General features: G+C 42.6%; 2 protein-coding genes across 8 annotated transcripts in view; both read right to left on the bottom strand.

Annotated features, from left to right (window-relative positions):
• The window catches only part of LOC134644332 (regulator of G-protein signaling 6-like), a 43,193-nt gene extending 31,968 nt beyond the window's left edge, over positions 1–11,225 (bottom strand). The window contains exons 1-2 of one of the 6 annotated variants that reach the window (XR_010096481.1): positions 11,172–11,225; positions 6,885–6,980 (exon numbers count right to left, since the gene is read on the bottom strand). Coding sequence is in view for 3 of the 6 variants with exons in the window: in XM_063497298.1 (XP_063353368.1) it covers positions 6,885–6,980; positions 11,172–11,210 (135 nt within the window). In the remaining 3 variants the exon portion in view is untranslated. Of the gene's footprint in view, positions 1–6,884; positions 6,981–9,426; positions 10,057–11,128 lie in introns of those variants that run through there. The other 5 variants (XR_010096483.1, XR_010096482.2, XM_063497298.1 and 2 more) reach the window with 5 other exon arrangements.
• A 3,775-nt stretch (positions 11,226–15,000) lies between these two features.
• LOC134644331 (signal-induced proliferation-associated 1-like protein 1) overlaps positions 15,001–22,427 on the bottom strand; it is a 37,941-nt gene continuing 30,514 nt past the window's right edge. For both annotated transcript variants that reach the window (XM_063497294.1, XM_063497295.1), the window contains exons 14-21: positions 21,949–22,367; positions 20,914–21,120; positions 20,138–20,300; positions 18,728–18,929; positions 17,759–17,908; positions 17,424–17,556; positions 17,081–17,159; positions 15,001–16,961 (exon numbers count right to left, since the gene is read on the bottom strand). In XM_063497294.1, the coding sequence (XP_063353364.1) occupies positions 16,818–16,961; positions 17,081–17,159; positions 17,424–17,556; positions 17,759–17,908; positions 18,728–18,929; positions 20,138–20,300; positions 20,914–21,120; positions 21,949–22,367 (1,497 nt within the window). In that variant the 3' untranslated portion in view covers positions 15,001–16,817. The remainder of the gene's footprint in view (positions 16,962–17,080; positions 17,160–17,423; positions 17,557–17,758; positions 17,909–18,727; positions 18,930–20,137; positions 20,301–20,913; positions 21,121–21,948; positions 22,368–22,427) is intronic.

Genomic DNA, 22,427 nt, shown 5'->3' with positions numbered 1-22,427 from the left:
GAAGATAACGTTGTAAAAGAGGAAGAATGGAGCAGTAGAAGAATACAGTCGCAGGGTCTTGTTCATAGGAAATGTTCAGATCCTTTTTCTATCTTTAAATGTGGAAAATCTCCACAGTGGACTATGAACATTGATTTTTAATGTGGCTTTAAAGATCTTTTTGGACAAATGAGCGGTCTGCTTGTGCATCCTTATTAGCCAATCAGGTGGCTAATTTAAGTCAAATGTGACCAATGGCTAATTATTCTCATTCTGTACGCTGCATGCACAAATGTACTCACTGGCCTCTTAACACAGGTATAACTGTTCAACCAATCACATGACACAAGCATTTCAGGAACTGCTGATCCACTTTGATTTTCCCAAACAGATGCCACTAGTTCTTACAGAGGATGGTGTTGAAAAACACTATAGAAAGGCAACAGTAACTTAAATAAAGCCCTCGTTATGACCAAAGCGTGCAGAAGAGCATCTCTGAAAATAGAAACAGCATAAGACCTGTTACACTTGCCACTCCTGTCGACTAAGAACAGGAAACTGGGGCTACAAGTAACACAGGAAATTGGAAAAATGTTGCCTCGCCTGATGAGTCTCCATTTCTGCTCTGACAGTCCGATGGCAGGGTCAGAATTTGGGATAAACAATGTTGAGGCTGCTGGTGCTAGTGTAATAATGTAGAGGATAATTTCTCGACACACATTGGCTATTATTTAAATGCCAACCTGAGTATTGTTGCTGACCATGTCCATCTCTTTATGACTACAGTGTACCCGCCCTCTGACGGATAGCACGCCCTGTCACAAATAGCCTCCACAGTCACTGCATCTCAATTCAATGGAGCACCTTTGGGATGTGGTGAGACAGGAGATTCACGTCACGAGAGCAGCAAACCTGCTGCAGCTGTGTATCTCTGAGGAGTGTTTCCAGCACCTTGTTGAATCTCAGTCATGAAGAATTAAGCACCAGCAACATGTACCTAATAAAATAGCCTGTGAGCTGTTTGTTTGGTGAGACATTTGAATGACCTTTGCTCAACAAATTAACAAAGTTAATCTATCACTGGCTTAATGACAGCGGTTGTAAAAAATAAGAGCACATAAAAGTGAAATTCAATAAGTAACTACTACTGCTACAAATACATTTTGATCTTTCAAAAGGAAAGTAGGAAAAAACAAATTCACAGGGCAGATGTCACCTGTCAGGATCCTTCATGTCTCTCTGCTTCTTTTGTTGTCTCCGCTTCACCTCTTGGCAACATCATCTCAAATCGAGCATGGCTCAGTCTGACCACATCAATCCACAGCTGACTTTTTACTTTTGTGTCAGCAAGAATCCGGCTACAGATCCCCGTGGCTGCTTCTTAGCCCACCCTCGTGAGGTGTGATGTTTCTCAGGAGGACATCCTTAAATAGAGGGCTCTTACCATGACTTTAGAAGTAATCGTCTTTGAGTCTGTGTTTAATGCGTCTCTTATCTGCGACATCCCTTTTAATCGCTTGTCCTTCTGACAAGCGCTTTGCACACTTAAGATAATATTAATACAGATGTGTCAGAAATTACTATTTTTGCCGCAATGAATGCATTTGTTTTGAAAAATGTGACAAAACCATGTTGTGCAGTAATAGCCTGCTCTCTCTTTACATTTTCCTAATTAAGCGTGTCAGCGCTACCGTGGGGCTACAGCTTGATTATCAAGTGGAGAACCAGCAACTTTTCACGCAGCTTACAAATGTCACAGCTGGTTTCAGTAACCCACTAGGATTTACAGCTGTGATTATACAACAGTTGATTCTAAAGTTAGCAGAAAACGTAAAGAAATTTGTGCTTGGTCGATTATTTCTTACAAATAGGGCACTATTTAAGGGGAAATAGACAGACGTTCCAATGATATAATATAAGCTTTATCGCCATAAAGGAAGCAAATTTCCTTATTTTTTATGCTAAGTTTATATATCAGTATCATTAAAAGCGGTTTAACTGGACAGCAGTGTCCTCACTGATGCCATTAACCATCAACCCCCACTTAATGGGAATTTTATCTATTGTGGAAATTCTCTCTGAGTCAATTGCTGTAATTTTATTCATATTTCCAGTATTTCCATGTCATCCGCTCTGCTAGAGAGCTGTGAGTAGCGCCAGCCGATCCACCCCATCAAACTCCCTATTAACGTCACTCTGTATACACAGCTTTATGCTGCGATCCCAATAAAAAAAACCTCAACGCCAGCTGCATTTATTAAATGCGCTTCTTTAAGAGCACAGTTAGCGATGTTCAAACAGACGGGCAGAGCAGGAGAGGCACTGGCGCAGGGAGGACTATCCTCACTGGAGAAAAGCCTTTTATTTTAGTTACAGCGATTTTTCTATGGAAGAGGTGAATAATCCTGTCAACACGAGGGGCAGACTGCCAAAAACGCCGAATTATTATCCAGTTATGATTTGATTTCAGTGGATTTTCATGTGTTGCTCCATCTGCTTTACTGGAAAGAAGAGACTGGCTTACGTATTAAACACACCGGAGCTGGTTATATAAGAGATAAAGCTTTGTGCTGTTACTGTTGTTTTATGTTATTGACCCAACTAGGAAAGCAACCCACACTGGCACTTAGCATACAGGCACACGGGCTTCAGCGTGACCCTGATAGTTCAGCCCATACCAGCGCCTCAGATAAAGACTCCCATGCTGCAAGGGGAGACGGTGTTAAAAATGGTAGTTGATATCCAGAGTGTTTGGCTGGACCTTTCTATCTTGAGTGCATACTGGAACAGTAAATAGTGGCCCTAGACACTTCGGATGGAGGTTAGCTTTAAAATAGGAGAGATATACCTTTCACGGGCCCCCAGGGGCACTTAAGAGTGCTAAGAGAGTGTGACGCACGGGCAGCTACCTTCTGACCAGTGCAACTAGAGTGTCCTCATGCCCCTTCAGATCCAAGCTGCAGTAATTCCCTGCTAGGGCTGGGGAATCAGTAGTTCAGGAAGTTGCCATTTACAGTAATTTCATCTTCTGCCAGTTGAGGGAAAGTTAATGTCCAACCAGTCGTGTGATTAGTGTAATTTTACACTGATGATGTAGGAGTGGAGCAAACCCCCTGTCCTGTTTCGAAAATGTCTTAAACCGGACATTACTCTGTCACTGCTCCCATCATGACGTATCGTAATGCTGCACACGTGCAAGCAAATGTGAAGATGTGTCCAAATGATCCAGATATGCAAAAGTTTTTAACCCTTCATGCATATACATATATTGTTTTTCCAGCCTCTCTTCTTTTGCCCCAGCGGTCCAACTCTCCTCACGTTTAGAAGCACACACAGGAACAAAAATATCGAGCCATCACAAAAAAATGTGCTCGGTATGAATAAATGAACGGTGAGAGAGGGGGATATGATGTCTCAGAGGACCCGATTTTTTTTCCAAGATGGAATGCTTGAAATGGACTTTAATTATTAATCATCAAGAAGCAGAAGAAAGGCTGAAATAAAGAAATAGGGACAGTGGAAACTAAAAGAAAGTCGACGGTCTACGGCGATGCTTGTAGCTCTGCGAGGCCGGGCTAAGTGGCACTTCCACTGTAGTTTCATATTATAGCATGCTAATATTTTTGAAAACATTTCTGGTATTTGATCATCAACACAAGTAGTATATAAAACAACTTATGACCTAAGATGTTCCCAAAATTAAAAACAAAGCACCCAGTGATCTATATGGAGGAAAATTAACAGCCGCTTTGGAGATTATAGCGCACCGGCTGATTGAAAGAAACACATCAGGACAATAAAAGTACTGCCACGTGTTTGAGGTTCACCCATCCCTGTAGATGCAGTGATTAAATAACTGATCGGACACAGATATGGACGAGGAAATATCAGTATTAGACCACTGAAGAGAAAGGAGACCACTGTGGCTACAATCACCACGAGGCATCGCTTCAGATGACCAAAAATATCTGACAGACAGTTCATCCATTCACTAACCCACCCCTCACTGTCCTCGACAGTGTAGATTTTCTGTACTTTATCTTACATGAGGCTTTTCCCGCACTAATGATGAAAACTTTTGGAGTGTCTTCACCACTGTAATTGGGAACCAGACTGCACTGTCTCTTAACAGACTGTTAAAGCTTACACGCACATCCCAAAAGTCCACTGACACCAAGTAGTGTCTTTAAACTTCCTGGTATGATGGTTCATTACTAATATTTCCCCACTAAGCCACCCTTAATTCCATCTAGATATAAGTCTCGTGGGCTGTAACGCACACAAAAAGCTGTAAAACTCGCCTTTGGGTACATGTAGACTGCCAAGGATTATCCAATCTAACATTTAATAGCCTGACTTAAGCGAAGAGGGAGGTGGAGAGCAGCACAAATCCTTGACTCTCCCTGGGCAGGACAGGGGTACTTTAGTTCGTCTAATTAGCTGCGTGTGTCAAAAGCCAGGCAGGCGTCACAATTTGGAAGAGTCTCAGGCCCAAGCGTGGAGGAGAAGCGAACGACACGCTCAGGGACGAGAGATGTTGGCTATTAATAGTTTGCAAGCAGTGTGTGGCCTCTCTCCTCAGCTTAATTGCATTTCCCTGCACTGTAGTGTTTCTCGTGGCGCTTGGAGTTTCATTTTTGTGTTTTCCCCCCTCAGTGCCAGTCCCGTTCATCTCCACCATATGAGCGTGGCAGAGGAAAACACAACAAGGAACAGGTAGCGTGCATCAAGCTGTCTCCAAGGGTGTGTACGTCTTTTTTTTTCTTTCCTGCGAGCTCCCGAGGTAATAAGACATTCTGCAGTTATTGGATTGTTTTGCTTCACTTCCCCTTTTTTTTTCGTGGGTGGAGAGAGACAGAGTAAGATAGTACTGCAGCACCTACGCCGCACGGACAGAGACAACCTCCTCCTCCTCTCTGCGAGCACTCAGCCTCTCTAATGGCTAAATACATCACTTTCACCTTTGTCTAACTGCCCACACCGATAACTTAACACTTTTTGCAGTAGATGTGGCAGCAGAAGGGAAGGCGTTTTAAAGCATCCATGCATTTTGCACTTTCTCTTTGCGATATTTTTATCCTTTGATCGAGTCTGCACGTTCCTCCTTGCAGAAACATCCTGATGTCTTCCAGCTGTGGGTTTGAGCCTTGAGGATGAGGCTGCCAGTGTTTTCCCAGGCGGCACAACATATTGGTGGCCATCTGCCTCTCTGCAAGCAGCACCTTCACACTGAGCCAGGCTGCCCACCCACTGAGTCCAGAGGCCATGCGCGCTGAGCCCTCAAAGTCCCAGCACCTCTCTATTGCTTGACCTATTCGACATCTTAAATTAGACAGGCACGTAGGTAAAGCAACGACGCAAGAAACTCCACCAGGTTTAGACCGCAGCGAATGCTTTTAGTATTTAATCCTTTCCAAGATTTTGTCAAAGATACTTTCGATTATCCGGCTGCTTGGCTTTTTTCTCAAAAGCTTCAAATCAAAAATCGCCTTTTCAAAAACAGGAAAGGCGGAAAATCCTGTCATCTGAATCATCTGTCTGTTGTCACTGCGTGTGAGTAAAACATGGAATGATGAATATTCCCTAAGGCAGCATCCCGACAAGCAAAAACGAGCCTCTTAAATACGCCGCCTCCAGACATGTGTAGCATTACGTAACGAAGCTGTACAGTGAAATCCGTGGAAGTACCTGGTGTTACCGCAGCTATACGTTCTCCTCTGCCAACTCGAGAGCCTCTCGGAATGGATGAACATGAACAACGCTGCATAAATAACCTGCTGCCATGTAGAAGAGCCACAGTTATGACACATGGCATGAAATCTAGGTTCGGTAGCGCTGATTTGACGATCATTATGGGAGATTGTAAAATGCCCCCGCTGCTATCCGAGCAGGTGGAGTGTTTACAGTACAACTGAGTTGTTGCTGGCAATGCACTTCAACCGACTCTTATCTCGCCAAACGCATGTGACACCTCTTTCATAGCACAAAATGCCAACGGCATCATTATGAGAAGTGATTTATCAAGATTCAGCCTGACACTTTTTTCCAGGTGAGTGGCACACTGAAGTGTTTATTACAAAGATTTCCTCAGGCTGTCACCAGGCCTTAAAGCTCCACAGTGGCACATAGTTAACAACATGCCTAAAAGGAAAACATTTTTATCAAGCGATGCCACTACTGTCAACATCTATTTCGCACCTGCTCTTCCGGATTTCCTCCCTAATCTGTTTACCTGGACATATGAAGGGACGGTGATTAAAAGCAGGATGAAACACGAGACTGGGGGCAGCTTTCAGAGGCAGGCTCGTAGCTCATATTTTACCATAACCAAGACAGATCCTGTAGTTAAAGTCTGATCAAATGATCAAAAGAAGCTGTATAATTCTTTTTTTTTCTTTTTTGTTGAGTGGGCTGTCATAGTGCTCGCAAAGGAATAAAGAAGTAATTCGTGGGTTGAGGAGAAAGAACCAGCCCTGGAGAATCAGCCGCTTCTCCCCAGCCGAAAAAATCGACACCATTAACCTCCAATACTGCTGAACCTTTCCAATCAAACAGCAGCTAGTGGAAGTGAAGGCACCATGGGGATGTGGTAATTACACATGTCACTGAAGGACCTCTTGCTGCCAAAACCATCCACAGAAGGGATTGAAAACTTATTAAAACTTTGCTGGGCTCGGGTTTGCCAGTGTTGGGATACAGTAGTAGGAAGTGGGTCCTGAAGAGACAGGAGCTTGTTGTAAGACAGTCGAAAGAGGCTTCCTGACACCTGACAGTGAAACCAGTGTGTGTGAGGTAGATACACATTCATACAGACCAGTGAGCTGTCAGGAGCCCGTATACGGGTCACTGCCTCTCAGCAAAGTCTTTTTCCTATCTTGTAGAAAGCACAGCACATGCAGACTTGCCTTTCTGTAGACGATCATATTGGGGGAGTCCTCCTCGGGATCAGCGGTGCCCGTTCCTCCCTGGTCTTTGGACCCTTCTGCCATTTTCTCTAAATCCTGTCGAGAAAAGCAAACGCACCATTAGAAGACAGCATCCGGCATCCGCTGAAGGGTCGAAGAAAACAAAATGAAAAACGACAAACATCAGACGATAACTGCATTTCCCCCAAGAACCAAAAGTTCTCCAGCCTTTATCGGAGTGACATTCAGCTGTCAAAACGCATGCCGCTGTCTCAAATGCAAAAAAAAGAAAGAAAAGAGGACGCCTGTCATAGCAGAGACAGATAAAAGGGCCCAGGTAGGCCGATGTAGGATGAATAATAAATAAGCCACAAAGCCAGATCGTGAACACACAATACCTTAACCTCAGCGGGTGTTTCTGCAGTTGCCAGGGGCTGTGCGAGAGGTTGCCGTGTAGCTCTGTTTAATTTGAAAAATAAAGACTGTAACTACATAAATAAAGTCAGTGCTAAGGATGTGGTAACAGTTGAGCTGGGAATGCTCAACAGTTTGTGGATAAAGGTTGAAATAAATAGCTAGAAATAATGGAAGGACAACTGGAATAGTTAATAATTACCTCAAAGGAAATACTCAAAGTAGCCCAATGAATAAGCGCTGATGTGGAAGAGTAGTGGGCTCAATAGCATTAAGGATCCTGAAAAACACTGACGTATGCAGACAGGTAGATGCACAAGATATTTGCAATTAACACTATTAAGATAACCTTATCTGAGTTCATCTTATATAAAAACTGCCACTGCAGTAAAGTGTGTCAGCAAGGAGGAATCAGGAAGGCACTAATTATGTATAAAGCACAGATGTCGGTGTCCTCAGCACACAGTGAGTGCGGCTGCGACGTTGATGACTCATCTTAACTGAAAGCTGATGTTCATAATGAATGAACCTTCACCGAGGTGATACCGATAGTGGCTTTGAGCGTGGTTAGCGCTGGCCACTGTATTTGTTGTTGTTTTTATGCTAAGCATAAGTAAATGTTGACTCCATTAGCTGCAATCATACAATGGTTACCTCTGATCTGCCTGCACTCCCAACATTAACCTCCCCCAGGCTTCATGCTTTGAGAGCTGCTGTTAAGGGATTTATTTACTTTCTCTAAGCAGACACACACACACACACACACACACACACACACACACACACACACACACACACACACACACACACACACACACACACACACACACACTCAGGGAATTAATTCTGCTTAAGTAAGGATTTTCATAACCTGGTGACTGGCGCTTCACAAGCCCTCTCAGCTCCTTTTGCATTCGAGGTACCTGTAAAATGTAAAATGGCTTTTTAACCATTTGCTGGTCCTTTAATTGGGTGAGGAAGTAGATCACATAGTTTAACACATCCTTAATTTTTGGTGTGAGAGAAGAAAGCTGCAATTCATTGTTGTTGACAGTTATTCGTGTTTAAACAGAGCTGTGGTAAGCTACCGAGGGGCAAAGAATAGTGGATACAGATGGCATTTCATGACAGGGACACGTGAGCATGCTCAAATGAAACCTTCATACATTAAACCTGCAGCTGGCATGGGGGATTTGGAGTGGCTGTATTATATAATTGCAACTCGCAATGTTACAACTTACTTCAACTTTTGAAGATAATAGCCGTGACGGAGACAGGAAGGGGGGGAAAATCATCGGTGTTACCAGTTCGCACGGCAGCAGACGTGCAAGGTGGCTTCGTCACTGTAGCTTTCATTTATTACACCGTAGAGCATGGTGATGCGCATGAGTGAATAAGTAATCATCCGCTCTTGCCTCACTGTTTGTTATTGCCACCAGAAGTGCAGAGTGCAGCACTCCCCATTGGCTAACACGTCTGTGCTCTTTTTAGAGTCTGAGCACATTAGACAGCTAATCTTTGCGCCCGCCTCAAGGGTCGTATACAGACAGAGGAGGTATGGATTGCATAGCACCTGCTCGAAGAAAACAATAGTGTACCAATAGTTCCCCTGCGGATCAGGAAGCTGTAATTCTGGAGAACAACTTCCTTCTAATGAAGCTGCTCAAACATGCAAACCCACAGACAGCCTGTCCAAGAGAAACAGATGAAACAGGCATACTGAGAGCTGCTGAAAGAAACCCAAGTGGGCCACATATGCCCTCATGTACACCACATGTGTGTATGTGTGTGTGCGTGCGTTTCTGCCCATGCATATCCACAAATCTAAGCACGCAGCAAAATCCAATTCATGAGGAAACACAAAAGGACATTGCACACACACACACATATTCACAGAGGCAGACCCCCTGTGAGTCCACAGATGCCCGGTCAACTGAAACAAACTGGAATAAAACTGGCAGAGAGTTTGCAGAAAGAGCCACGCAACAAGCCGTGCTCCAGTTACAGCCAGAGCCATATTAAAAACAGCAAGTCCCAAAGCCCTGTTCACTTGAGGCAGGCGAATGAGCCGGGTGCAGTGCAACATCTGTGACACCTGACAGTTGCTGATACTGAAGCGTTTTATTACCTTAACAACAAAATATCGCCCGGTCCACTCGGCTCCCCCTGGCTGGCTTCCCCTTAGCAACAAGCAGCAGGCAGGTTCATGGTATAATTGGCACAGGGAGAGAGAAGGGGATGAAGAAAAAGGGATGGAAGCAGTGGAGCAGCGAGAAAAAAGAGAGAGAGAAAGAAATACAGAAGGGAAAAGAAGCTGGTTGGCCACTGCAGTATTCCTCTAGTTCTCCTCCTCCTCCTCTTCTTCTTCTCTCTTCACCAGCCCTGCCTTGCCCCGGCAGTTCAGGAGATCCTCATGTGTGCACCTCGTTCATCCCCCCTCTCCCTCTGTCTGCATGTGCACGACTCAGAGCGAGAGCAAAAGAGAGAGTGTGTTAGGGAGGGAGGGAGATCTGTGCAACAGAGAGGGGCAGATCAAGTTGAAAAAAAGGGGGGAGGGATGAAGGAATTAAAGAGAATATAAAGAGGAAAACAGAGGGAGGAGAAAGACGGGCAGGAAGAGAGAGAGCGAGAGAGGGTGTGTGTGTGTGTGCATGCGAGAGAGAGAGAGAGAGAGAGAGAAGTGGATGCACAGCACAGAGAAAAGGAGGACAGAGAGATGCACACTGCAGCAGCAGCGCCCACTGATGCTGAAAATAAGAAACATTTCATTAAGCGGATATTGAAATGCTAATATAAAAACAAGTTAGTGAGCACACACTTACACACACACACACACACGCACAGACGCTGGCTATAAATACATATCCCAGACTCTTTGAGCAAGCAACCTCAGAGAAAATGCTTTCATTATGCATTCAAAGCTCATGTATGAGAAGCCGCCCGGGTCCCAAAATTAGACTTTTTCGTGTATTTCTTAGGGGGGTGGGGGTGTGTTTCTTTTATCACGGACAAAGTCCACTTTCCATGTCCTCGAGTATGCCGAACATCCTCTCATGTTTCTTCCTCCACCCATTCAACCCATTCTAAATGCATGTTCTCCTCCCGTCCTCTCTTCATGTAGACTCATTCAAGCTTAAATGGCAAACCCAAACGAATGAACCTTTTTCTTTTTTCCCCCCGTCCGCCATAAATTAGATCCCAAAAGCCCCCGAGAAACACAGCCCAGAAATACATGGCATGGCCAATTTGTGAGTGCACGCGTGCAGAGTGTGCACACACACACACACACACACACACACACACACACACACACACACACACACAGATGTCTGGGTTTGACAAAGCCGGTTCACCAGCCATCAAGGAATTGTGTAGCCTGCTCCTCTTCACTGCACTTTTCCTTCTGTTTTTTCCACAGCGTGCTGTTATCTAAGCGGACGTCCCGGCTTGGCACAGACCTCTCCTCGTTGCTTTTTGAAAATATTTGAGGAAGCTTCAAAATGTTCTTCACAACACGCAGGTTTAATCAAGCCTGAGAGATAAAAAGCCGCACTTCTCATTATTAGAAGTACAATTTGTTCGGTGTGTGTTTCTTCAGGCAAAGAGCAGATTAAAATTTGAACAACCCGAAGCTGCTACTGTTCTCTGTAAATGTTGTAACCAAGGGAAACTGAGGTCACAGATACTCACCCACGGTGCTTACCCTGCACATTTTCCCACTACCTATAGGCAGGGAAAGAGCAGGAGTGTTACATCCTCCAAAACTACAAAACTGCTATGATAACTACACATTTGCCCTTTTTGTACATCTGCAGTGATACATAACACACCTCGCCCGCAGAATACAAACTGCATATGATCCATGCTGTATACCTTCATGCTCCACGAGGTCTTTCCGCGATTCAGTACCATCTTTAACAAGGTGACAGACAGGCAGCCGGCAGACAGACAGGGACTCTAATCTGCTTTGAGGGGGCCAGTCCTGCCATAATCTGCATTAATGCTAAATTATTGAACAGCCTGCTCAGATCCACACTACTGCCAGAGACCAACACTGCTAGCCACACACAACACAGCAAAGATCTAGCTTGCTTTTAGAGAGACTTAAGAGGAGTGTTTTAAGGCTTTTTGCCAGATTTTACATCTAAATATGTGGAGATACACAGAATACATTCATTATTTAAAGAAATTATTGTGGATTAGTTTGCTGTTTTTTAAGGCTGTTTGAAAATATTATTTGCATATCTATTGGTACCATGGGAGTGTCATGCTAGTCTACAGTACTGTGCAACAAAACCTCTCAATAATTAGTATAACCACCTTTATTCTACAAATCCTGAACTCTCTTCCACAAGCTTTGTTCAGTTTATTTAAGTAGTTTTTAGGAGTAGTTCTCCGGGGTTCTTGAAGGACTTTCCCACACAGCTTCATTATTGCTAAGGTCTGGGCTCTGAGGAGGCCGTTTTTGGGCGTTTTTCTGTTCAGATATCATCTTACTGCATGACCACTGAGGTTATTGTCATGCTGAAAATGAAGCTGATATTAAAGATGCTTTCTAGATGGTACTGCAAGGTGGATCAAAATTTGCTATTACTTTTCTGTGTTCAGAATTCCTTCAATTTTCACAAGATCCCGAACACCACTGGATGAAATGCTGCCCCAAACCATGACAAGACCCTCCACCCTATTTTACAGATGGCTGTAGACACTCACTGTTGTACCTGAATTCCTCCATATATGTCGAAAACAAATTTAAGTTTAGGATTTATCACTCCATAAGAACTGTTGTCACTGATTTTCAGTTTACTTCTTGTGTAATTCGGCATACTCACTCTGTTTCTCTTCCTTAGGAATGGCTTCTTGACAGCTGCCCTTCCACTGAAGCTATTTCTGAGGCTTTGGCAGAGAGCAGATGGATCAGCTGAGGGGCCAGATGCTTCTCTCAGGTCTGTGTCAGGTCTTTGGTGTTTTGTTGTGGGGTTTTTTTTACATGACGTTCAGATACTGTTCATCTGCTGTAGATGTTTCACTACTTTTTCTTTTTCTTTGTCCTCCACTTGTTCAGTTTCGATAAATATCTTAAAGCCACACTGTACATCATCCCAAGACATGCGTAGGTTTCAGCTACCAGCTCTTTGGGAATCACTGTGTTGGTGCAAAAATACTATTTTACCCCTGTCAAACTGTGTTATCTGTGGCATTTTTCAGAGATTTGGCTAAAGAAATGGGAACAAATTATGTATTGTACCAACAGGCTTCTAGTAACAAGGTGCCAAAAGTTGTCTGTTATGTGCAGAAACAAAACGGGTTCATCCCTTTTCTATACTTAAATTTTAAGTGGCCTAACAAACAAAAAAACATTCCTTAAAAATGATCAGCTACAAGGACTGAACTGAAACATGAGGGAAAGGGCAGCCAATGTCCAAAGACAACATTTGAAAGACTTCAGAAAGCCTAGAGAACTGTTGCTCAAGACCGCTTTAAGTTTTAAGTTACAAGAAAATCTGCTTGGAGGTAAAATATAAAGAAACGAAGGGCGGCTCAAGACTTTTGCACAGTACTGCATATGCACTACTAGCCTTGCATGTCTGGATGCAGTTTCAAGATAACAGTGGGATTAAGAAAAAGTGAAGTATTTATAGGGTATAATGTTAATAATACATAATTAATAATAATAATCAATTATGTAAATGTTCTTGTTCGTTTTTGGTTTAGTTATGGTTGCAGAGGCCTAATCTGTACACTCAACAACACGGCCTCCAATCTCAAAACAAAAAGATGAATTTGACTGCTGGATATATATGTTAGCAATTAGATATAAATTCTTTTAAACATGACAATTTTGTTAACATCTGATCCAAAATAGCCCAGGAAGATCAGTCCTAAGCAAATGCGGCTTCAGCAGTCTGACACATTGTCATCATCTTACACTGATAGTCTTTTAAATACAAATTCCCTCTCCGTCGCCATGCTAGCAGCAGAGCTGTCATTGCCAGGTAGACAGCTACAGTATATTAATTTTCATGACTTTTGCCACCCCACTCTTATGTCCCAATATCTAACATCAACTTATTGCCAACGATATAAACATTAACAGTTGAGATAGTTGAGATATTCAAACACTACAGGAATCATATTTAGCGCATTTAAATGTCACCGCTAAAGGCACATAAGACAAGATTATCTTTCATATTTGTTTTAACTGGATTCACAAAACAAAGGGACTTCTAAGGCCAGTGTGGCCTAGAGAAACTACTTTAGTGATCATTACCTAGCAGTGGCTCAGTAGCCAGAAACCTGCAATCTCAGCAGTGACTATGTTTTTGCTATCCCTACCTTAGCTTTGCCATTAACCAGGGTAAAGCTCTTCATAGAATGTCTCCGAGCAGACTGCTCTCTCATTTGTCATATTAGTAAACAACACTTGATGGCACTAACAATAGTCGTGGCAAAAGTACAGAAATTCTGTACTTAATTAGAAGTACAGATACAACTGTCTAAAAACAGTCCAGTCCAGCTGTTTTTGTGCAAAGCTAACTGAGCCTTGCTATACTAATGTAATGAAAAATCTTCTAATATTAGAAGATGGGAATACAAACTTTAGTCTAATTTTAACCCCCCCCCCAAAAAAGGAAAATTAAAAAAAAAAAAAGTATTTTCTGATAACTACATTGTAGAGAGTGACTTTGCCTCCAAGCAGGAAAATGAGTATAGTCAGGTGTTAAAGTGGGATTCAGCAGGTGGGGGGACTCTACAATCAGTTGGGGAAAAGGATCACAACTTACAATAATTTCTATTGAGAGCTCCAGGAGGTGTTCTCAGTGTGAGTCTGAGGTTTACTGCTCTTTGTGGATTCACACGACCTGACTGAACAAGATGTCAGCAGATGTTTCGTGAGTTGTCCTGGCTGATTTACATCCTCTTCACTGACAGTAACCAGTTATGCTGTCTTTTTTTCTAGATGCTATAAAGTTGGTATGAAGTTGGAATTCATCAAAATGTAAAAGTACAGATATCTGTTTTAAAATGTAGGACGTAAAAGTAAAAAGTTATCAGGAAAAAAAACACACACACACAAAAACAAAACAGGTTTCACCATTCAAAGCAGCCAGTGGCAGCACATGACTTGTACAAATGTCTTATTGGTTAAAAATTAATAATAGAGTGCTATCCCCAAACATTAAAAAAAGACACTTATTTACAATATGAAAAATAAGCATTAATATCTATTCCATTTTTGCAGTCACTGATTAAAAACAGGCAGAAATAGATTACATCTTCAGTTATGACATGAACTCAAAAGGTCATTTTAATAATAGCAGGTTTGATACAGAATAACTGCTATTTGAACGACTAAACATCCAAACAGGCCTAAATCACACCAATCACTTGTTGAATGCATAACGGTCTACGTCTCCGCCCTGCCTTCTCTCAGGGTATCCTGATCAATCAATCTGTCCCACGCAGCCCTGAATGTGTCTGGATAACCGCCTTGTGTAATCAAGCTTGAGTGGAAAAACAGCACCTCTCTGTTAATCACAATACAACAGCGGGCAGCCACAAGGCCGCCAACAGGTATCCATTTACTCAAAGCCACCTCATATAACCCCCAGCAGTTGTGCTAGTTTCCTATTTTGCTCTTGTTGATGAATGGCGTGTCTAAATCGCAGTACATTAGTACAGACCACTCAGCAAGACAAAGTGTAATTGAACAAAATATCTTTAATAGATATAAACTTTTTTTTGTGTGTTTATTTTTACACATCACAGCTCAATGGAAACAGAATCACATGCTGACACACATGTTAAGAATGAAGGCATAGGGGCAATCTGCTACCGTTATGGGCCTACGACTCATTTTGTCTGAGTCCGGCTCGTGGTTCCACTCTGCACTAGCAAGTAAAGCAGAAATACATCAAAAATAACTGTAAAAAATAAGAACGAAGGTGCGATTTTGATGAATATTAAACTCTCCTTATATACAGTTGCACAGCATCAGGGTACAAAAGGAAATAGTTAAAGTATGAGGCTTAAATAAGGACTGAGCTCGGTCATCTGCAGATCAGATTCTGTGTGGGCTTTCGCGCAGATTTACAGAAGTACAGAAAACTGTAGCTGGGATTTCAGGATTTACACAGCATCTTATCTGCAATAATATAACAGTACCAACTGACTCCATCCAAAGATTTAGGGATCAGATTGAGGCATTTTAGCGTGCTATGGGAGGAAAAGGATGTGAGTTCACTGTAGTAGTATTTTACATCTTGTCAACACTAAGTAGCACTCTCAAATCAATCCACTGCAGCAGGCAAATGCTTTTACGATTAAAAATATCAATATATTCTCTAGCACTGTACTCTGGATCAAAAGTTACCCGTCTCCTGCTGGAAACTTTTGAGTCAAAGGATACATCTTGTCACGTAGGAAACCATTACTTGTATATACTGTACATATCTCTAACTGCATATGGCTGTTTTGCTTTTCTTGGCCATCATCTTTGACATAAATACTCTTTACATTATTATATCAAGGGAAGGCATGAGAAAAATAAATGTGAACATCACATATTTACAATAATCTGAATAAGTGACACTGAATTGTCGATTTCTATCTTTATGGCACCCATATTGTGTTTGTAATATATATATATATTTTATCTTTTCATGTGACCAGTAGTCCTATACAAGTTTTACTTGCAATAACCCTCGCTACACTTGCACAGTCTTTTACATAAGCGATACAGACAGGCACTCGACCTTACAGTGTTTACAGTATGTGCTATGCAAAGGGTCTGTCTGTCTATCTGTGCCTACCTACCAACACTAACCATCACAAATGCAACTCCCATCCTCTCTTATAGTTTCTACTTTATCTTTTTTCTCTTTGTTAGTAATACAAAAATAATCAGTGTTGTTATCTGTGAACTGGGAAAACTGGAGAATGTCTTAACGGCAGCACATTTACAGCACACCTGTCAATTAAGATCAGAGCAACCTGGGACTATATTCAGCAACTCTTGAAGAAATTTTAATTTGTGTTAGAGTTTTTTATTTAATTGGAAATCAGTTCACTTAAAATGAGGTTACAGCTGGGAAGCTAAACAGTGACTTTAAATCCCTTTAGGTTTGGGTTAGTTTCGAAATCGTGCTCTCGCTTTCTCTGACATGCAGGAATACCAACAGTCCATTCAAGGGGGGGGAAACAAAAACATGTTATATTTTATGAGCTCCTAAGTAAGGGAGAGCATGCTGATGAAAACTGACACACTGATACGCTGCTGCTCTTTTTTTGTCTATCACCCTGGTTTCTCCTTTGTCTTTTGTGGTCACTATTCAAACAGATCCATGAGGCTGAGGAAGGATGATGTTTACATCCATGTTGGCACTAGTTTGTAACAGTACAAGAGCGACACTGTTTTTTTTAAGTGATTCTGTTGTGCACCGAACATTACTGAAACGTTTGAAATCAGCTTGAGTAGTGGTTATTCTCCCAGTGGGGAGCGGTCAGCAGCAGCGTGCATCAGTTCATGTCGATGGTGTTAAAGACCCACTCTGTAAACTTCTTCAGCTTGGCGGAGGCGCTGTAGGACTCCTCGAGGAGACGCTGGTTGTCCTCTCGCAGGCTCTCAATTTGAGCTTGTAGTGATGCCTTGGCATCCTTCTCCTAATGGTTACAAAAGGCACATGCAAAAAATTTGAGGTTCATACTTAGATTTTGCATCTATATTTGAGGCTGTGCCATCAGCCGAAGAGGAACAGGATCAATCTAGCATCACAAATCACCTTCTTTAGGTCCTCCTGTAGTGCCTTCACCATGGATTCTAGCTGGCTCACTTTCCCCATCAAACAAGCTGGAGTCTCTCTGTGAGAGGAAAAAGCTTGACATTAGCTGGGACCAACATCTCACCTTAAATCATGGGTAAATGTTTCTTAGTCCAGCCTTTCTCAGTGATGGTACATGTAGCTTGGCAATCCCCAACAAACACTATTGTACTATTGGCAGGATTCATCGGTGATGCAGTGGTGTGCGATTTGCAGAAAATCAGTGTTTTTGGTGGCACACTTCTGGAAAAACCAGTGGATGAAAGCAAACATTGGATCTAGGCCATGACCTGAGGCCTCTCACCCTGGCGAAGGCTGTCTCAGTGGAGCCGCCTGAGGCTCGGCCTGCTGGGGACTGGTGGCTGCTGCTGCTGCTGCTGCTGCACTCTCAGCCATGGAGTTCTCCTCCTGGGCTGCTAGGAAAACCAGCCTCTGCTCTGAAGTATTAAAAAAAAAGTCAAATGTTATGTTATCTGACCTAAACAGAGAACAAATACAGTGTAACAGTGCCCTCTTCTGATAAAAATTAAGATAACAGGTGGATTTCTCTATTACAAAACTAACTTAACCTTCACTTCAAATGTCTTTTTGTTTGTGGTTTGTTTTTAAGGATGAAATGAAAACATGACGCCTGGTTACCCTCAAAGGCCTTGGCAGCATCTACCAGGTGGGCCCAGTCAAGCGGGCCATCTGCCCCCGTGTCAGGCAGGGGCATGAGGACAGGCTCTTGCAGCTGTTGTTTCTTCCTCTCTTGGTCCAGCTCTGAACTGTCTGGGGCTGACAGGTCTCCTGGGAAGGAAAAGAACACAGTCAAACACAATGAATGAGATTTGTATCTGTTTTTAGGTGGCTGAAGATGGGAAACTTTATAGTCAATGGTTTTAGCACGGCATGGCCAAAAGACTTTTTCAGTAGCAGTGTGCTTAGTGTGTTTAAGCTTTTATTCCATTATCTGCAGATTTACGCATACTGTATATACAGTATTGTGTAAAAATCTTTAGCCACCCTCATATCATTAGATTTTGTTGGGAAAACTGGAAATGGATGCAAAGAGGTATGGAAACGTACATGGTAATACAACATATAAGGCAAAAAAAGAGTTTGTACAAGTCTAACAAGCTTAAAAGTTCTAATAATACTTCGCATGACTTTTATTCTTCAACACAACTCTTTTAGACAAGCTTTCCTCTCATTTCTTTAAGTATCCCTCGGGAATAGTTCTCCGGGCTTCTTGGTGGACATTAAAAGCTCTTCCTTAGATGTCGGCTACATTTTTCGTCTGTTCTCTCTCAGGATGATCCTACACTGCTTCCGTAATGTTGACCTCTGGGGAGGACATTCTTTTTCAATCCAGGTTTGCTGAAGACATCTTTAAAAAATTACAACAAAGTCAGGCTCCTTGGAACAAAAAGAAAGGGTTGGCTCAAGACTATTGCACAGTAGTCCATCTGCTCCGTTATGAACAAGAGGTCACCACAGCACATAACGAAGCATGTTTGAGTTAGAAGGTTTTTTACGCGGGAAACTCTTCCTGATTCCAGATGCGGATGCATAAACCACTACACTTTGGAGCCACTACAAGTTCAATCACATAAACTAAATGTTTACCGAGGGATTTGTGCGATGCTCGCCGACTCGGTCCGTGGCGGGTGGTGGGTGAACGTGGCATGGTGGAACAGGAGAAAAGAAGGTCAGTAGGCGTTTCACGCTGTCCACTAGAGGACGGCTCCCTCTGCCCGCTGTAAATGCTCTCATCAGACAGGGTTCTCTGAAGGGAACGTCGACTGGGTGGAGGGCCTGGAAACAACGGCTTCACGAAGGGATGGAAGCAGACAAGAAGACTCAGGTAAAAAGCGAGAAAAAGAAAAAAGAAAAACTTTGCATGAAAACACTGAAGGGTTTTTATTAATATTCTATTAGGATTGTGCCATATCATATTGTCCGTGATAGTAATTATAAACACTTTTTAGCAGGGGTTTAAACAGCTAGTTAAAAACCTCGACCCAATATGTTATATCCCAGGTAGTTTTATCATGTGGTCTTGTGCAGCCCCTGAAGAGTTACAATATCAGGTTACATTAGCTGTTGTTAAACTAAAGTACTTTTTGTGTTTGTGAGAACCTTAAAGTATTTAACAGATATTTTATATTTTGCTTACAATTTCCAGGTTATCTAGCATGCTATTGTGCTTACATTTGACTTGTGAAGCTTCGCTACTATGTAACCATAATACTGCTGGCACCTTGTTTTAAAACAGTCCTTGGTGAAATGACAAACACTACATGACCATGAACATATAGACTTCCTTACTTGGACTGATGATGAGGTGAAACTGCTATTTTAAGCAGCACAAGATGAACATAATGTATACACAGTGACAGAAAACAGGCCTTAATTTGTTATCAAAGCAAATGTAGTGGTTTATTAGAGTGGTCCAGGAGCATTATCCATAATCATACAGTTACAGTAGTGGGAAAAGAGTAGAGCCTGACTGATACCGATACTGTGCCAATATTTGGTTGATTCAAAACGCTGATATTCTCTTATATCACCTGATTTTTTTTCTTTGACACAGGAAATGTAAACATATTTCTTTAACATTTCTTATGTGTAGTTATTTATTTACGCGTTTAAGAGCTGCCCGACTTTGCTTGGATCAGCTGGTTGTTTTGTTTGTGGTGTTCCTAACAGTTGCGGAGTGCCATCTGGTGGACAAAGTATGATAGCACAGTTAAAGGGTGTTTCTTCAGTATTGACCACTATAAATGCTAATACTGACAGATCGTCAAACTGCTGTTATCGGTCGGCTGATAAATCGGTCCGGCTCTAGTTAAAGTAAAAGATTAGTTTAAATACATTAGCCTAATTTTTTGTGACCAATAAGGCTCAGTCAGGAAGCAAACCTGGGTGTCTATGTTATTTTTGTTTTCCCCTCAAAGAGTCTTTTTTCAAAGAGTGAAGATGTAGTCATGAGTGGGCAAAGTAATATAATAGCTTATCGAAAACATCTCCCTGTACCTTCTCTTCATTTGTAGTGGGTGGAGGGCTGTCAAGTGTGATGAGCTTCTTTAAGTCTTCCTCCAGGCTGGACTTCGCAGTGTGCCGCTGGGGAGACTGGGAGCCCCGGAGATTGGCCCTGAGCTGGGGTTGACCACCCAGCAAACCATCACTCTGGTGCCGTCTGAAGATTAACATAAAAAAAACGAATTCAGGCAGAAATCTCTAGAAACGACAAAGCATGTCTGTGATTAGCAGCGACCAGTTCAAACGCTCAGAATGGCAATGGCAGCTGTAACTGTTCCCAAACCAAGGTGTTGGTGATCTGTAGTCGAATAAATTACTGATTTATTGCGCCAGGAAAAACTGGTTTGTGTGAAAACATTTACCACCAACACAAAAGATAGTAATCGGCTTTCTGACCAAATTCAATACGTGAGAATAAGAGTGGAAAATTTTTTTGTCTTCCTACAAACCAAAGAATATTGATCTACAATATTACAGGGTACAATACAAAGCACCTTCAGAAAACTAAATAAAACTGAATAGAATTGAATTGATGTGGGAAAAAATAAAAACTCACCACACGGTGGTGCTGCTGACCAACTTTTTAAACAACACCTTTAAAATTAGCTGACCACTCAGTGGGACAAACATAAAATATTCACTATGGCGACATGACTGACAGCAGGATGCACTCTGCACTGAGTTATAATATTTTATCTGCATGCAATGGTGCTTTAGAAACAATTTTGAACATTCACAGATATTTAGTAAAATAATTAATTCCATCTTACTTGCGAGTGCTGCCAAAATCCACCGAGTTAACAGTTCCCCCAGGCTTCCTCCAGCCAATGAGATACTTTGAGGTGGCTCCTTGACGAGGGTAGAAGCTCTTGGTCCCCGGGGACTGGGAGTTTGAGGATGTGGGTGATGTGGGCACAGGAGCAGCCTCATCCTGGGGGGACATGGGCCTGCAGCCTGACGGACCAGAAGAGGCTGAGCTGGGGACAAAACAAAAAGCAAGGGCAGAAAAGTGTGACACAGCCTTATAATTTCATCAGTATCAAACACTGAGACCAGACTGATTGAAAAGAAAATGCATTAGTGATGCATTTTCATTGCACTGATATATTTTATTTTTCTTCATGTTTAACTATCAAATTACCTTAGTTACCTTTAATAAGGCTGAACAAACAACAAAGAGCCAGGCATCCTTAAAACCCATTAGTAAAGGTGTTCCTTCAACATATATATCCAGATATCTCTGCAGACTGGATAAACCGATGAATTCATAAATATTAAATAAGAACACCGTGTCCTTGCACTTCATTTTCAGCTCTTTAAAATAGCATTTCTACAGAGTTTGACATTAATGCTTGAATTTTCCAACATCGAGTTTTGTGTCTGTGCACGAACTATAAAACAAAGCTGCCAATGTACAGGTCTGGTGGAGCCGAGTTATTTCTGGCTGAGTGAAGAAGAGAGGCAGGAAAGCTTTAGTTGATTCAAAGGAAGTGGGATTTAGAGGAGGGGGGAACAGTGCTGAGCTCACAGTCTGCATTTCTAGCAACTTCAAGCACTTCCTTTCTATCATGGATACCCAGAGACGGAGATACATACAAATGCAAAACCACAGACACAGATATTTCATTCTTCCACTCTCCCTTTGTTAGTGCCAAACCGCAGAGCTTTGGACTTTTTTTCAGCTGGGACAGTGCAGGATATATCTGGACTACAATGAATCACTGTCTGTTTAATGAAACATTGATGCAAAGGATCAGATTCCTAGACTGCCTATGTAGCTAAATTCTAACAGAACAGCAGCACACCTGGAGTGGGCGGCGCCATCACTTGGGCTGTAGGAGCCGCTATCGGGACCGAGTGGCAAGGATAAGGGGCTCTTCCCTGGGATCTCGGTGCCTCCAGAGATGACAAGAGAGTCTGGAGTTGGAGGTGAAGTGTCAGCGGCCATCTGGCCATCTGGTGGCTCGTCCTGCCAAGGGATTTTGTCTTTTGCCGTGAAGGCACCAGTGGAGGAAGCCGTGCTGCTCTGCGTGGCAGTGAAGGAGGTTGCGTCAATGCCGCTGTCGCTGGAGGTACCCTGAAGATAGCCACTGAGATCCAGTTCACTCCGCACTCCGGAACGGGAGCCAACTTCGTACCACTTCTCGTCGCTGTGGGTGGAGCTGGAGGCGTTGCTTGACAGTGTGTTGCTGCTTGACTGGCTGGATGAATAGGGAGCATCTGCCTGTTACCAGATGAGAAATCTGTGATCAATTTCTAGATAGAAAAACAGGACATTTTGCTG

This window comes from Pelmatolapia mariae, linkage group LG16_19, assembly GCF_036321145.2.
Source record: "Pelmatolapia mariae isolate MD_Pm_ZW linkage group LG16_19, Pm_UMD_F_2, whole genome shotgun sequence".
NCBI classification, from domain to species: Eukaryota; Metazoa; Chordata; class Actinopteri; order Cichliformes; family Cichlidae; genus Pelmatolapia; species Pelmatolapia mariae.
Note: the sequence above shows the minus strand (reverse complement) of the source record. Positions and strands in the feature narration are given on the sequence as shown.